This window comes from Haemaphysalis longicornis, unplaced genomic scaffold (genome assembly GCF_048455015.1).
Source record: "Haemaphysalis longicornis isolate Haplotype H1 unplaced genomic scaffold, Haemaphysalis longicornis Haplotype H1 scaffold_199, whole genome shotgun sequence".
NCBI lineage: Eukaryota > Metazoa > Arthropoda > Arachnida > Ixodida > Ixodidae > Haemaphysalis > Haemaphysalis longicornis.
The window spans coordinates 265,847-282,876 of record NW_027526294.1 but is presented as its reverse complement, the minus strand read 5'-3'; the positions used below and the strand labels follow the sequence as shown (position 1 = coordinate 282,876).

The window sequence follows — 17,030 nt, the reverse complement described above, 5'->3', positions numbered from 1 at the left end:
GGGAGAACGCATGGAAGGCCACGGAAAAGTCATTTCCGGTTCCGGTAGTTCTGTTTTCCGCGCGTAACTTGCCGCGTGCGTTTGGTTTCGGTAGTTAGGCGCCTTTCTGTGCGAGGCCCTGCTGTGCCTTGATCAGTTGCAGGCATGAAAATGTCCATATGAAGTGAACAAACAAATTCGTTTAGGATTCTTGCATGGAATGTCTAGAGCACACCCGTAGTGCCCGCTTTTTCAGCAGCAGCATGACGCTATTTGTTGTCGAAGTTTGACAATCGCACCCCTGCACGAAGGAATATGGCAGCGTCTGGTGAGTGTGCTAACAATGCAACTCTGTGGCTACGGTATACTGACTTGTGTTCCACAATCGATCGCTGTCAGGGAGTATACCGTGTGTCAAATTTACGTTGCAGATGTGAAAATACTGGAGCTGAATGCGAGCAAAGCAGGTCTTCAAGGAATCGACAAAGATCGTGTGAACAAGATAATTCAAGACGCGTCTAAGGGGACACCGTTTTATGAACACCAGCAGAAGCGCCAGCAGCGAATAAACCTACGGATCAAGTCCATGTTTGATGAACTAAATAGTTTAACCCCGGCGCAGCTGCAAGCGTCTCAGCAACAGGTTTGTATCGTGGTGCGAAGAACCATTGCAAGCTGCACGAGCACTGCTTTTTGGCGCGGTGGAACACTAAAACCTCTGTCATGCAGGTGGCTCATTGTCATTTAAGCCAGTGTGCTGTTACCATCACCCCGTCAATATATATAGTCGTAAACTGCAGGCGTGATAAGAATATTCGAAGACCTTGTTGCGAGGAGAAGCAATTTTCTTTCTTTTTTCTACGTTTCAGGCAGTTCATGCACTCTTCCAACCCAAGCACCCGTCAGCTTGAAGTGCCGTGACGCATTAAGCTTTTTAGACACTCCTCGTACTAGTTTATAACTTTATAGAAGTTTGATTTGGAAATCGCAGGAGGAGATGAGTTATCGTAGGTTGGAACATTTGAAAAACAACCCCTCCTGTTCATGCCTCATGGCACACTTTTGTATTGACGCAGTAAGAAGTAATGCAGTGTTGCATTCATTGGCTGCTCACCACTGAACTTGTCACCACTCTCCGGTATACATATATGCTCCTCATAGGGCTCTTTTTCAGCACTCTCGAATATTGCACTTCAAACCACCTTAATTGTCGAAGCATATGAGTGTGAATTTTAGAACGACTTCAGTACTTCCATGGAGTTGGGGGACTAAATTTTCCCCAGCTTGGCCAGGAGAGTCTGCAAATCTAGAACACAACACTAACATTTTTTTCTTTAACTAAAATCAAGTGAGCCCTTTAATATAAATGCCTAAAAGGTGCATTGTGGAAAACCAAATTTTGCTTCAAATTTTTATTCTGGGGAAACTGAGCCAGATTAAATTTGTCTTCTCGCCCTTAGCACAGCACGACACGTGATGCAAATTTGTGTGTGCATATGTGCTCCCATAAAATTGCATTGCCTTTAGCCCACTCCTGGTGAGTGCTAGTTAGACTAGTTTTGTAAGCTGCTTATGCAAACCTGCCTGCCAAGTGTGGCATGAGTAACACTTGGATGACATTCTTCTGTCAGGGCATTTGACACTGGCTGCAGTTGTGGTATGTTGGCAGGTATGTTTCCATTATTATTTTTTTCTTTTCATATTCTGCAAGTTTTCTGTTCTAGAGACACTAACGGAGCATACATTGATTATTTTAGTAAAAACACTGTAGCTAGTGGTTTCTTAACACAGCCAAACGTCAAAAACTTTGTAGTGGTAGTTTCCCCAAACACAAAGAATAATTAAATGTATGGCTATGTAGTCTCAATTGTTTATGTGCAATACAAATATATTAATAATTTTCTAACAAGGCTCCTAACAACATACATTTGGTTATCATTCAAATAAAGCATTCAGTCTGTCACGGATGAATTTCTCTCTCTTTCTCTCCTCCTTTGCAGATGGACATGCTTGTCGAAAGGATGGAGCAGTCCCGTGACTTGAGCAGAGTAATTGTTCATGTTGACATGGATGCTTTCTTCGCAGCTGTTGAAATGCTTGACGACCCTTCTTTGAAAGACGTACCGATGGCTGTCGGATCTATGGGAATGCTGGTAAGGGTTGATGTTTGCCTCTTGCTTTTTATTTTGTTGGCATTGGAGAGCTCAGTGTACTGTGATCAAAGGTGTCCTGAAACGCACTTTGAACGTGCTTACTGAACTTGTGCAATCATGAAGTGACAGGCCAGCTGAGCCCAGTATTGCTTTTTTCACAAACATCATCAATCTCACAATTATGTCGCCAAGTGTGTCACCCCTTCCCAGCACTCATTTTATATCCCCAATGCCCTTTTTTATGGTTTATTCACAGTTTCTGTGTTTACGTGTCACTGAGGAGAGATCCCTGTTATGGTTAGCCTTTTAGAACGCAGCACTTTGGTGCCCGCTACTGTAGTTTGACTGCGGTATTATCCTCATTACCAAACGAATGAAGGGAGAACTGAGGGCAGAAAGAAAACGGAGGAGGAATGTGGCAAAAGTGTGAGGGGGAGGGCGGTATGCCAAAGCTGTGCCAGATGCTCCCTAGCGGCGGCGCACGACAAAAGTGTGAGGGGGAGGCAGTGAAACATGCTGCGAGATTCGCGCATAGCAGCACATGCCACTCGATGATGACACACTCGAGGACGCGTTCATTTTCTGAGACACGGTTCACGCCGCTGGTGCAGAGGCTTACCATCGCTGTCATTTGCGTGGGAGTTGTTTAAACACGATTTGCAACGTGCTTGGCGGCGGTGACGCGGTGTGAGATAACGGCAGAGTAGCACGCACCGCCGTGCGTTTTCTCATTACGCGATCACTTCGTGAGACGGAGCAGCTATGCGCCGTCACCAATAAGACTGCAGTTCGCGCTGCACACAAATTTCGCATTAGGGAGTGTCGTAATCATCAGCCTTTTTTTTTTTTTTTTTTTTCGGCACTCTGCTGGCATCGAGTCTTTCTTGCATTACCTTCTGGCCGTCAACGCTGGCACATTTCATTTATTAGTGTTGCCTGCAGCAGGCTTGCACTCTATGGTGTTTGTCTATACTTTTACTCTTTTTCAGGGGTATCTTATCATAACACACTTTTGCAATGCACCTTGTAGACAGGAAGGGCTTAGGCTGCTGGGACCCGCTATTCCTCTATGGGGCATAGCTGCGCACGTCCAAGCATCTTTCCACCACTTTCAAATTGTGCTTCCTCACGAAAGCAGAAGGACTGCATTCATTACACAAAACAAATTTACAAAAGTGCCAACTGATTCTGGCAGCCGCCTTTGTTTTCGGTCTGCCTGTTTACAACATATTTAAGACATGCTCTTTCCATGGGTGCATCAATTTTGTACGCTCTTTGCCAAGGAGATACAGCCTGTAACACAGCCCATGCTTTCCCCATTGCAGTCGACATCCAACTACGAGGCAAGGAAGTTTGGTGTCCGAGCTGCCATGCCTGGCTTCATTGGCAAAAAGCTCTGTCCATCGTTAAAAATTGTCCGCCCAAACTTTGACAAGTACAAATCAGTGAGCAAAAAGGTACGTGCCCAATCCATGTGTCATTCCTGTCAAAATCTAACCAAGTCTCGTAGCTGAATCACATACAGTAAAACCTCATTACAAGAGACACTCAAGGGAGCCAAAATACGTGTCTCTTGTAACCAAGGCCTTTTGTATGCAATGTTGCTAACATGTCGAACAGAGGAAAACCAACCAAACCACTTTCATTCAAATGTCTCGTATAACCCAGTGCCTCTTGTAACAGTGTCTCTTGTAATGAGGTTTTACTGTAACTCAAACATGCGAAAAATCTGCAGCTGATAAAATGTTTCAGGTGCTAAATCCATAATCAAAAACCGCTTGCAGCTCTTTTTAAAACTGACACTGTCCTGTCACCACGTAGCTAGTACGCAACCTTTCAAAGTGAACATCCAATCCTTTTGGATGGGCCAACCCAACTTTCCTTGCCACTCCTTCTCTGACATATAAAAAAACAGCATACTGGCTTTCTTTTTATTATGTGGCCGATGCTGTCTCTCTCTCTCTCTTTTTTTTTATGGTGAAAGATGATTTCTTTTTGTGTATTTCCCTGTACTAAAGGTTCGACAAGTGCTAGAGCAGTATGATGAAGACTTTGCCCCAGTTGGACTCGATGAAGCATACTTAGACATCACTGAGTACATGGCCATGCACGATGCCGAGGCTGAAGATGTTGTTCAACAAATGAGGCAAAAAATTTTTGAAGCAACTCAACTGACTGCAAGTGCTGGTAAGCACAAAGGCTTGTAAGGCAGCCTTAGCTAAGCTGCTCCGTGTTTTACCTCGTTTAAATGGGCTTTCCCCATTTCAGGGATAGCCGCGAACACGTTCCTTGCAAAAATCTGCTCGGACATCCGCAAGCCAAACAACCAGTTCAGGCTTGCTAATGACGTTGACGCCATCCAAGCGTTTGTGTCTTCTCTCCCGATTCGTAAGGTAAGCAAGTCATTTTGAATTCCTTAATTTCAACTTGGCTTGTTGGTCTTTAGCCGTAGATGGGCCAGAGACCCCAACAGAGAATGAGGGGAGGATTTGAATGTAGGTGCTGATACGTGACATACTCAGATCCTCCTGCTCCTCAGCGCTCATTTTATTCACCTCTTTACACAACTGTTTTACGCAGCTTTGGTGTTGGGAAGAGAAGCCAGCCTAATAATGTGGGTTGTGTGAAGAGGCCCAAAGACTGCGTACTTTGCGGCAAGGACAAATGTCAGTGTTGCTGTGAAGGTTGGATGGAGGTAAAAAACTAAAACATAAAAGTGCAGGACCTAGCCTACTTCAGGGTTCGCACAGGTCCTTGAAAACCTTGAAAACCCTTGAATTTAGAAGCGTCAATTTCAAGGCCTGGAAAGTCCTGGAATTTTTAAATGGTCCTTGAAAACCCTTGATTTTTCTGGAGAGAACCAATGGCCCTGTCTTTTCACAAAAACACTCCTCAATAAAATCCATGTCACATACATTCCAATGAAAGCCGGCTTCTGTTCTCTATCTTGCATGTTCCATCTAGTCTGTGGACGGCCACTCATTGCATGTTTGCTGTGCCTTATACGCTCCATCTGCGTTTGCTTTTACGTGCAAATGGTGGACGTGTACATAGTTCATCCTGCCTTGCAGCAACACTTGCTCATTTAATTTCAGCTGATAATCTTGCTGAAAAACCTGGAGATGCAGGCAACATTAACTAAGTTTTGAAACCAAACAGCCTCAGCAAAACACTAAGAAAAAAGATAAACCTGTAAATACCGACTATGAAATAAAAAATAAAGCTGGGGGAGCATTCACGAACCAGTTAGCACCTATCTAAATGTGCACTAATATGCTTAGGCATTTGGCAATAAAATTTTGCATTGTGTTGAAAAAGTTATAAATAATCCCCGATAAAACGTTAGATGGGGACCTTGAAAATGTGCTTTCTGGTCCTTGAAAGTCCTTGAAAACGCTTGAAATTCTGCTTTTAAAGTCCATACTAACCCTGTACTTGTGAAACAACCTATTTACGAAACTGGCACCTGCCACGGTGGCTCGGTGGATGAGGTGTGGTGCTACAGGTGTGATCTCGGCCATGGTGGCCGTTTGTGTGATGTAAGCAAAAAGTGTTGATATTCAGGCCTATATTAAGAACTCCAGGTGGTCTAAATTAAGCCATAACTCTCCACTATGACATGTCTAATTGCCCTGTGGCAACTTCAGTTTGTAATACGTACTCCCCCATTTTGTTGTGAATTGTCATTTTCTTTTATTTTTAAATTTACTCCTTGTGGTGTTCCTATAGAATTGGGTTCTTTTCTGTTTGGAACCTAGGTACCGGGCATAGGGGCCGTACAGGAACAGCTGCTGGTGGCGCTTGGCGCGCAGACTTGCCATGACCTGTGGGTGAAGCGTGCTGAGATTGGTCATCTCTTTGGGGAAGCCAGTGCACATTTCTACCTGCGAGCTGCACTTGGCCTTGGCTGCACTGAGGTCAAAAGGTGTGTCCTCTCATGCATGGTGTTACTCTTTTGACAATGTGCACAGATGGGGTGCAGCCTCGTACAGAGCTGTAAGAATTCGACGCTCATTGGAAGGTTGCTCCTGTAGCAGGATGGCACCAAGACCGAAAGAGCTGGCATCCGCTGATACTGTCATCTTGTATGCTGTGTTGTACCGAGCCATGCATATGTCAGAGCAGAGCATTTCCTTGAGCGTGGCAAAGGCTGACTGTTGAGCGTGACCCCAAGTCCACTCAGACTCCTTCCTCAGCAATGCTCGTATCAATGCCGTGGTTTCTATGCTAGGCTGTACAGCGCAGGCTAGAAGGCAGTTTTAGCATTTTTGTCGCATAGAGGCCTCATTGAAAGTACCGAAGGACAGTGGTCACACCTTTCCCACTTGCCAGAAATTTGTATTGACTGAGAGCTCTTTTCGTTGACAGCCTGTACTTTGTTCACTATGGCTGCACGCAAATAACCAAAATTTTGCAATCAAAAGTCTAACTAGGCATACCCAATGCGCTGCCACCTGTTGAGACTGTAGAAGACTAGTTTTCTAAACTCAACCTCTAGCTGTGTTTGTTAGGACAGCTTTCACTTTTTTGTTCTTATGCGGAATGTGTTTTCCGCATGAATGCACGTTGCATGTGCCACATTCCTTGAGTTAATACTTCTCTGCCTCGTCTTTTGTTTGAGTTAAATGTAGGCAAGTTTTGAATAGACCACCAGTTGCAAAACCTAAAATCTGCAAGAATAGACAATTAGTTGCAAGCTTTCTAGCTTCCAGTGAAAGGTGCACTTTTCTTGGAAGGTTCTCTTAACTTAGCCTGATGCGAACTGTGTTTGTGCATGTTGATCTGCAGTGACTCAAGTCGGAAGTCGAAAAGCGTTGAAGAAACATTTCCTGAAATCAGTGCGCCAGAGGAGCTCTCCTCCAAGTGTGAAGAGCTGTGCGAAGAACTCTGGCTGCAGGTGGAAGCGAAAGGCATATCAGTAGGTGCCATTCACAGGAGCACTCATTTTGTCGTTGTGACTGTTCGCATTCTACTGTACCTGCGGCAGCGCACGAGCACATTGATCGAAGCACTCTTCCTCTCGTGGCTCTCACCATCCAGGGCAGGGTGGTGACAGTGAAGATGAAGACGGTGATGTTTGACGTGATGACCCGTAGCGTCACCTTGGAGAGCGCCACCTGCAAGCTGGAGACCATCAAGCAGGCAGCCTTGCGACTTCTGCACCAGGAGATAGCCGCAGCCAAGCCGGGCCAGCCCCTCCGGCTGCGACTCATGGGTGGGCTGTGCTTTAGTTCTCTAAGGGAAAGGAATGCCAGTGGCAGGTTTGACGCTACTACTATTAAGTGCTCATGTATAAACTTTTTCAAGCATATTATAAATTTGGTAAAATTGATGTTACATACATATGGCATTTGTATGTCGTGTGGTAGTTTGTGTTTGGGGCCTCACTCAACCTCACGCCTCAAGTTTCACTCAGAATTCAGTGGTGGATTCTCTGTAAAACTAGGTGATACTGGCATCCTTGAAGGTGTAACCTTTCTTGCATCTTCTTCTGGCTGCCCGTTTGACTTGATCTGTGTTTCTGTATAAATTTCTTTGCATGTGCGGCATGTAGCATGTAGAGCTAGCACATGTAGAGCTAGCACATGTAGAGCTAGCACATGTAGAGCTATTACATGTAGAGGAAGCAATGCAGCATGCAGAGTTGGCATACGCATTTAAGACTTACATGCATGCTTCTAGGAGTGCGGCTGTCAGGCTTGGACGACGGTGCCCCTCTCTCATCATCCCAGCCGACGTTGTCGGAGTTCTTGTCCGGCAAGAAGACGGCCGAGTGCCCCATTTGCCAGAAGGCACTGGGCACCATGTCCTCCAGTGCAGTGAACGCGCACATCGACAGCTGCCTGGGCGAACAGGCAGTGTGCGCGGACTCTCCGGACAAGGCCCAAGTGTAAGGCACCCTGCTGTCATTGACACTAGTGCTGTGATTATCAGCAAAAGCAAAATTGACCAGGCCAGCACTCAACTTATGTTCTAGTCTATTCTTGGACATACAAGGGATGACGCCGCAGTCAGTTTTTTAGAGGCGAAGCCCCTTAAGGGCTCGGGCTGTCGGCGTCTCGTGTCATCATCGTCTCATGTCGTTGTAGTGTCATGTAGTCATGGTACTAAAACACTGGGACACTCGTTTTGTAAAGCCTCGCGCTAGAACATAATGCATACTAAAAGAACCCACCTGGACACTCATTTTCCGCCGTCTCACGCTAGAACGTTTCACCCCCGTGGGCAAAAACTCATACTAAAAGAACACACCAGGACACTCATTTTCTAACACCTCGTTTTGGAGCGCTTGGTGCTTCAGACACGAGTCTTACAGCAAAGCTCTATACCTCTATCCCCCAGTGGTTTCATCTCCATGGGCAAAAATGCCAAAGCGCCAAGTATACACTTGTTCACTGCATGCTTTACCCCTCCCCAGGTTTCACGTTAGTGGAGATGGCCCGGGATTTTTTTTCATAAAGGGGAAAGGTTCAGCAAAGAAGCGAGCATTCTTATGGGCAAATTATTCATAGCAGGCTAGAACAAAGCAAGCTTGTTAAGTTTTACACTGTTTAACCCTATTCATTTCTGTCATGTTCCTCACGTTTTTTGTACCTAGCTAGTAAACTATCAAGAAAGTGACAACCATATTGGTCTGTCTTGTGCACTTTTTTGCTTCTTTGGGAAGTCAACTCCAAAATGGAGCAGAGGTGCCGAGCCCTTATGCCTGAACTGAAGATTTTGAGACTTCCCCTTGTTTAGTTATTGCGTTTGGGGCCTCGGTGGCTATGCATGCAAATCTAACGTTAAAAAAAGGGGCAAAGTTGTGCTGTTAACTACAAAAAATCAAAATTAAGCATCAAGAAACAGGACATCTGTATGGTAATTATGCTAGCACTTTATCCGTAACATTGCGAGCAAGAAATCAATATACTGAAGTTAGCAACAGTAATCTCAGTCGAAGCAGCAAGTGGCAGAAATTTTGTATGTACACGAAATACGATGCATTTTTTCTGCGCAGTTTTGGGATTGCTTGCAGCCATCTATGCTTCTTGCAGTCAGTGCTTCTCAAATTCTAATGCCCTGCAATGCATCAATAACGTGAAATGTCTTGTGAAAATTGTAAACCCTAGGCCCAGCTGTGTGAAATGAACGTAAAGCTGTTCCCAGCTCCCCTCGTTTTTGTAATTGGCTGTTGCTAGGAAGCACCGCCATAGGTCTTCTCTGGATCTTTCCCTTGCTATCACAATGGTAGTAGCTACGTCCAGTCAGCAAGTACAGTGAAGTGCATAGACTGGATTTTGAGGTTACCACAGTGTGTCCTTACAGTGCCTTTCTTTTTTCAGCAGCCACAGAGCAGATTCTGCGGGCCCTTCAAGAGCGCCTGATGAGTCGTCGGTGCCCCAGCCACCCACTTGTGTTCCCAGGGAGGAAGGCAGCTCAGTAGCGGCCGGCAGCAGCAGCATCCCTTCTAAGGATGAGCGATCTGGAATTCAAAAGGATGAGGAGGAGGAGGAGGAGGAAGAGGAGGAGGAGGAGGGGCCGACGTTTGCCGAGTGCCCTGTGTGTGGCCGTGTGATCAGGGAGACGGATTGGTCCAAAGTGAACGAGCACATTGACACGTGCCTCAACAAGCCCGTGATCCGGGAGATGCTCTCATCCCAGGAGTTTCTCTGCAGCCCCACACCGGAAAAGAGGTGCGCATGTCTCACTGCCAACATAAGTGATTTGCATTTGCAGCAGTAGTTAGTGAAAGATGGTTGGATGTCCATTCATCGAAAGGGGGGGAGGGGGGCCTTGAACGGCATTGGGACCAAAATGTAGATGCTTCTTTTTCTTCCTTTTGCTTTAATTTATTTGTTTACTTAGCTCTTTTTTTTTTTTTTTTTTCCGAAGTTGTAATGCTTTGCATTATGGAAATGCGTGCTAAGCAAAGAGTGTGGTGCTCCTCATTCTCTGTTTAAATTGCAGAACTCCATTTGGTGGCTCACAAAATGCTGCAGTGCTAGAAGCAGCATGGAGAGACTGTGGGGCTACAAATAGAGGAATGGATTGACATTTTGAAAGCACAAATGCTGGCTTTGTAGGCGCTGTTGCATTGATTAATCTTAAAAAACCGTCACATTGTGGCTAATTACTGATTCATTGGATTTTCATGACAAGCATAGTGAGGGATGAGGGTGCACCAGAAAATGGTTCCCAGTTTTTGGTGCACTTATCACGAAGTCCTAATTAGTAATGTTAAAGGGACACTGAAGTGATTTGTAAACATTGCCGGATTACTAGCGCAAATTGTAGTCTGGAGTCTGTAGGCCATGTTTCGACCACTCTTGCTGCGTTTATGTGACTTTGTTCAGTAGAAAAATCAATTCAAAATTGCTGTCCGCCTCTCTGCATCCTCCTTGCAGATTTTCTATGACATTTCGTATGATGTCAAAATGAGATGGCTTGGCTTGACTGCAGTACTGCACGGCTCGCCGACCCTCCAACAGAATCAGTCGGCCCAGTATTTAGTCGGCCGGCTGCCGGTGGGTCGTCGCAGTTCGTTCGCTTAATTGAAACTAAGCCGCAAATTGTTTGTGCCTGGAAAAATATGCCTTTAGTTTGGTAGTTTGTAGACTGTATCAAGTTCTAAGTCCAAGTAGCTCCACACAGACACACATGCGACGCTTCGCTGACTGGTGCACTAGCAGAAAGATCTAAGGCCAATTAAAGGCGAGAGAAGGGTCAGCGAAGTTAATATACATACTAAGAAGTCATCCGGAACCTTTATCGCACAGCGTAAAACAAAGGTGCGGGAAGCACTTTTTGCACTGGGTGAAATAGCACAGTGGTCAGCAGCTTGACTACACATCTTTTACACTTAAGGAATGCAGTCGCTAGGCATTAGATATTGTGGGAATTTGGGGGACGCTTACTGCACGAGCGCCATTCAAAAAAGCGTCATCTAAACCGCTTGAAATGCTAAAACTAAATAAAAATGTAAACAGACTGTACATTATATACTTTATGTTTCCGCCCCTGGCAACACTGGCTTATGGTCGATTGGTCTGGAGCACTAGGTATATCACATGTTTGAATCCCTGATAGTGCTTTTTTTTTTTTTTTGTGAAGTTCATTTATTTGTTTTTGAGCAGTGTTTTCTATACTGAATTCACTATTTTTGTGCTGTAACGTTTATTGCTCCATGAGTGACACGCTGGCAAGTTCTTGTTGGCATGGTGTTTTCATAAGCACCGACTGCTTGGGGGCACAGTCCCAAACCAGCCGACCCTTGGCCTGGTGTGAACACGCTTTTTACGGTACAGGCGTGAGCCAGGCAAGCTCCAACAGCGCATCTCATTTGACCTTCTGCGGTGACGCAGGGGGCGTTCATCCATGCGTACACCTCGGCTAGTGATTGTTATGATTCCAAGCCGTGCTGGTAGGTTTAGAGCTAACACGGCAGAAGTGCGGTAAGCCGATTACTGAGATATCGAGGAGAATGCCCCGCCAGGGATAACGTCGGATGCCAAGCATGTTATTTCACAGAACCAAAACCGAAACTGGTTTGAATTCCAATCTTGTGCATTGTCCAATCACGTCGCACCTTCTATGGATGTCACTGCTTTAGTTGGTACGGCCACCACAAACCGCACATGGTAGTTTTTCTTCTTTCAGGCTTTATAAAATAAATACCGCCTTATCGACGGGATAAACGATGAAAAGTGTGTTTATTTGAGCCAGTGTACGCAGTGCAAGCAAAAACAGGAGCTTGACTAATTCACTTCAGTGTTCCTTTAACTGCATGAAAAGAGAAGTAGCATGATAAGCAAGGCCACAAGTGCAACACAGCGTATGAATGAACATTGCTAAGCTTGAAAAGGGGCTAACTTTTTATTGGAAGCATTGCTGGCACTAAGGTAACCACAGACGAAGCTATACACGAGATATGGATCAAACGGCTTGTACATGGTTTATAAGGCAAGATGAAATTTGAACCTAACAGTTCTTCAAAAAGTAAGGTGTCAAAGACTCTGGGCAAGTTTGGCTTTAGGTACAGTCGCCAGCAAAAGTCTGTGGGATGTGCAGCGCGTGGCCGAGCGGCGCAAAACTGCATTGCTGCGCCATCTGCAGCCAGCGGGCGCCGGGTCGAGGTTCAGTAACTGGCGTGCTAGGCGTGCTTTGCGCATGCCTGTCCTTTATTTGTTACCAGGCATCTCTGATCATTCGCTTGCCCATGACACGCTTTTGATATTCGTGGCAGCCGCGGTGGCGGCGGGTGACCATCGCCGTCGTTCTGCTATCACTGGGGCTACAATATACGCAGCCCGCGGCCGCCGTTTGCGCGGCGCGCAACGTTGAATAAATCTTAGGCTATGTTCAGACTACCGACGCAAAAGCCATATCGTGATCTATGGGCGTAAAAAAACGACGTGTCACGCAATTCGGTGGGCTGAGACGTGAAATGTTGTCTTTCTTTATAATTATTGCGACAGTTGGGGCAACAGTTTGAACACGGCCTCATCTTCCAAGAGGGCCTACTGATTGAGCAAAAAATATTTTGTATTTTATTTTTAACCTAAGAACCGATAAACTGTTAGCTGACCCACAATTGCCATTGTAGTCGTCTCAGCGGCTAATTATCACAAAATTCATTATGGGATAGTTCCCACAAAACAAGAGTAGTAGCCTTATTCTGTAACCGTACCTCCTCCTTAGACTGTCATGTACGCACAGCACACGGGAATTCTGTATCGTTTACAGCTTCCCTGAAAACGAACTATGTCAAGTAAATGTGATTCGGTGTAATGCTAACGTCGTCCTTGCGGCCAATTTCACTATGATGTTTTACATGATACCTACATTAGACTCAGCGCTAGATCATTCACCAGAGAGTTTGCTTTGCTGCAAGAATAAATTTGACGTCGCGACATTTTTCTATGCACCCCGTCGACGGCCGCAGCTTCCGACAAGTTGCCTAAATAGCTTCTGTAAAATAAATTTAGTCGTGGGCCATTACAAAACTTGGAAGATAAGATTTATTCAATGTTGCGCGCCGCGCAAACAGCCGCCGCGGGCTCCGTATTTTTTAGTACCAGTGATAGCAGAACGACGGCGATGGTCACGCGGCGCCACCGCTGCTGCCGCGAATATCGTAAGCACATCACGGGCAAGTGAGTGATCAGAGATGCCCGGTAACACATAACGGACAGGCATGCGCAAAGCACGCCTAGCATGCCAGTTCCTTGAGCCTCGACTCGGCGCTCGCTTACTGCAGATGGCGCAACAATGCAGTTTTGCGCCGCTCGGCCACGCGCTGCACATCCCGCAAACTTTTGCTGGCGACTGTACATGGGGAAATTATGCCACAAATAATCAAACCTGGTTATATTGAACTCGCAAAAAAATACCTATCACTTCGATATGGGGGATCATCCGATATAAGAAAGCCAAGGAATTGGACGTCCTAAAAGCACATAGCTTTATAAAAACATTTTATTGGTGAAATTGCCTCACTTTCTTGCGCAGTAGTCCTGTATCTTGTGCTTGAACAACATCGCTGCCCGAGACAGTACCCACTTCACATTGTCTAAAGGGTCGGAGCAGCTGAGGCTGCAGTCTTTCACATTTACAAAGAAGCGCCGGACTAGTGCGAGTGCACCAATTACTTCGGAGGTTGTTGGCGAAGGATTGTTGTTGCTTTCCTCGCTGTGCCCGCTTTCACGCACTCGGTATGGTGTCGACAACGCAGTCATCCAAACTCTCCCATGGTTGTGACACCATCATTCACACACATACTTGCCGAACGTTCCAGCAACGGCGTCCAGAAATTCCAACAGCTCGCTCCACACTTCAGAAACACCGGCAGTGACTTTGTTGCACCCCTTATGATGTTCATCACTGGCAGGCACAAGCCAGTAGACTTGAAGCGTGTGGTTTCTTTAATAACGTCTGCCCAGAACCTACATTGACAAGGTGTGCTCGAAAATCTCGTGCCTGAGGAGACGTCGACTTCTCACCAAGTTCAACTCGATTTACGATTGCCCGCTTCACGGTGAATGGCAAATTTGGCCACTTCACTCTAGCTAGAGTCACTAAATACGCCTTTCTTTAGCGACACAAGGGCTAGCCACCACAGCTACACTTTTGAAATAGCCCACAAAGCAGGAACTATGCAAGCGCAGCGAATGGTAAAAAAAGCATGGTGGGCGGGCTGGGATCATTTTTTGCAAAATGGGGGGTGTCGACGGCTCGCCCTACACGACGCGATGGCACAGTTGCGATAGGGAGAGTGAGGTGAGGGAGGGAAAAGAACCACCTGCTGCCCATGAGCGGCCGGGCTAGACCACTTTGAGGGGTGTGCCAGTGGAATTTCTCCTCCACCCCAAGGGAAAGCCAACCTGGGGGGGTACTTCTGCGGCATTTGGCATTCGATACATCGGTTGTCGCTGGTACTTTTGTTCGATATAAGCGTAGTTTTTGCTATATATTCTCATTGTAAATGTCCTGTGTCCAGAAATAGTTCGATGTAAAGGATAATTCGATGTAAACGGGTTTGATATAGCCGTGTTCGAGTGGGTAGGACTCTTTCCTCTCTGGGACAAGTGGCTTAGTGCCTTAGTAATGACAGAAGCCACAATATTTATGAAAACAGGCTGGGTTCCTACTTTTACTTTAAGAAGCTCAGTAGAAATAAGGAACTTAAAAAATTACTACACGTCCAGTGTACCCTCTTTTTGCCCTTATTTCTAGGTCGGTAGTAATCATGTCTTAATATTGTTACCACCTAGCCCAACTTTCTGCCTTTACTACTCATTATATTTCACTAGTTTGAAACAAATGCTTTTTGTATTAACTGCATATTTTCATATATGCCATTAGCGCATTGAAAATGGCATTGGTTCAGTTATCTTGAAACGTTGCTGAACTTGCATTTTTCTTCACAAGTTTCTAGGCTCTCAGGTAACAAAGTTTTTTTTTTTTTTTTGCTAGAGAATGGATAAGTGTGGCCATTGTGACTTCTACATTGATAACTAATGCATGGTGCATTCGCCCTCATTTTAAAGGTCATCTGAAAGGCCTTACAAACATATAACTGTACACTAACCTCATCTCTGAGTCTTTGTATTCTATAGGGGAACTGTCAATTCTACATTTGCAGATACTGTTGCTACAAAAATTGTTGTTGGTTTACTGTCGAGGAGTGTCAGATTCACATGTCCAGTTGTGTGTGTGTGTATGAGCTCGCAACTGTACACTAGAGCAATTACAGTGATCGCGCCATGTTTCTTCTTTTCCTTTTCCAGAAAATTTGAAACACCCAAGAGCCAGCGATCACAAAAGCGTTTGAAGTGCAGTCAACCACGTCAGCAAAAGAACTCCATTACAAACTACCTTTCTCCTTCTTGCTCAAAAACCTGAGACCAGCATCAGTACGTCATCATATGAAACACATGATATACGTGTACATAATTTGTAAATCATATGTCAGAGTAATCGTGTTACAATTTCAAAAAGTGGTGGTCGGCTTTGCATCATCCTGACTGTCCTGACTTGCTTGTAGGCCCTTGCAGTCACTTCTATCACCTGGAACCATAATCCTGAGCCACGTGAACTGCACGGCTAGCATGTTTATTTTTTCTTTTATCAAGAAATTATACTGGTAAGTTAACTTTGCAAAGGTATGGAAGGTTTTTCCGAGGGGAAATTTAGAATGAATTGACTTTATTTTCAAAAGCACCAAATGGTACTGTAGCATTTCTTTACAAGTAGAACATTGCGGTGCAGACGCAGTGTAAAATGTATAAAGCTTTTGTAACAAGTGAATGGTAGTTTATTTTGCCCATTGATGTGTATCAACCTAAAGGGATTAAAAAAACTGTGTGCTTTCTGGCTTCCTCAATGAATGGTGTTGTGAACATTTTGGGGTGATTGGCCTGCAGTCGTGGAAAAGAACGTTGAGAGTTGTGCAGTATTATGATTCTTTCAACAAGGGATAAGACTGAAAGCCAAGGGTGGAACTCCTCACCTCGCCTTTGAACGTATCTACGCCTCCATTTTTATTTTTTATTTTTTCTATTCATGTTCGTAGAGTTTACAAACCTTATCACGCTCTAAAATTTAATAAACAATGTCCCTTTTGCCTGCCGTTGTACAGGCAATAAAGAAAAAAAAGACCTTGTGCTTGTTTTCACGTCACTTCTATTTCGCGATGCATCACAATTACGTTGTTTACAAAATGTAAACCTGAGCTTTCTTCACTGTTAAATGGTAGTGACATGTAATTTTGATTTCCTTTTTCTTTTTCCTTATTTTTTTATGTTAGAGTGTTACTTTACAGAGGTACTAACCACAAAGCTGGTGAACATACTAACTGAAGAAAAAAAAGCAGTGTTGGCTTTTTTGGTGTCACTTACACCGCCAGCGTCCAAAAAAAAAGACAGCGCAACTGGGACATAGACTAAACAAAGACTTGACACATACGATCACTTGACCAGTGGTTTATTGGAAAGAAGTACCTGAACACATGTATAAATGAGCAGCAGCCACAACACAGCCTACCAGTTGTGAATCAGCGGCACATGCAAAAAAGTTCAATTCGTTCTTTGCTTGTGCAATGAATGGATAGCTTACGCGTGTGTGGGGCAGCCTGTTTATCAGCTCAGCTTCAGTTATTTTTGCGTGATACGGTCAGCACACCTTCCGACAGCAGCTGTCTTTTCAAAAAGAGGCATGCTTCTGAATGCGGAAGCTCTTCTAGTAATGCTCTTATGGGGAGCACCAATGTAGGGCAAGAAATCCGCCGCGCACATTTCTTTCAAAAGCGCTTTCTGTGCTTGTTACCACAGTTTTTGTTCCCCCAATGGTTTCTGGATTGCTTATTCGGTGCAGAAAAGACTACTTTCACTTCGGAGCAGTGGGCCACTTCTTTTAGCT

At 45.0% G+C, this 17,030-nt stretch overlaps 1 protein-coding gene across 2 annotated transcripts; it reads left to right on the top strand.

The window, feature by feature from the left end:
• The first annotated feature begins 69 nt into the window (after positions 1-69).
• On the top strand, positions 70-15,996 carry LOC144166921 (DNA polymerase IV-like). 2 transcript variants are annotated; one of them, XM_077696372.1, is made up of 12 exons: positions 70-307; positions 411-622; positions 1,980-2,132; positions 3,458-3,589; positions 4,151-4,319; positions 4,401-4,525; positions 5,891-6,057; positions 6,921-7,050; positions 7,173-7,347; positions 7,815-8,022; positions 9,461-9,808; positions 15,401-15,996. In XM_077696372.1, exons 1-12 carry the CDS (start codon positions 295-297, stop codon positions 15,513-15,515), a joined length of 1,947 nt encoding a protein of 648 aa, XP_077552498.1. In that variant the 5' UTR covers positions 70-294; the 3' UTR covers positions 15,516-15,996. The 2 variants fall into 2 exon arrangements, with proteins under 2 accessions (XP_077552498.1, XP_077552497.1); XM_077696371.1 differs by having other exon boundaries at positions 71-307; positions 9,458-9,808.
• The last annotated feature ends 1,034 nt before the right edge of the window (positions 15,997-17,030 follow it).

Bases quoted from the DNA above. Each gene is read 5' to 3' on its own strand.
- LOC144166921 (XM_077696371.1), top strand. The intron at 6,058-6,920 runs GTGTGTCCTCTC...GTTGATCTGCAG, and splicing joins GGCTGCACTGAGGTCAAAAG to TGACTCAAGTCGGAAGTCGA. The intron at 9,809-15,400 runs GTGCGCATGTCT...TTCCTTTTCCAG, and splicing joins AGCCCCACACCGGAAAAGAG to AAAATTTGAAACACCCAAGA.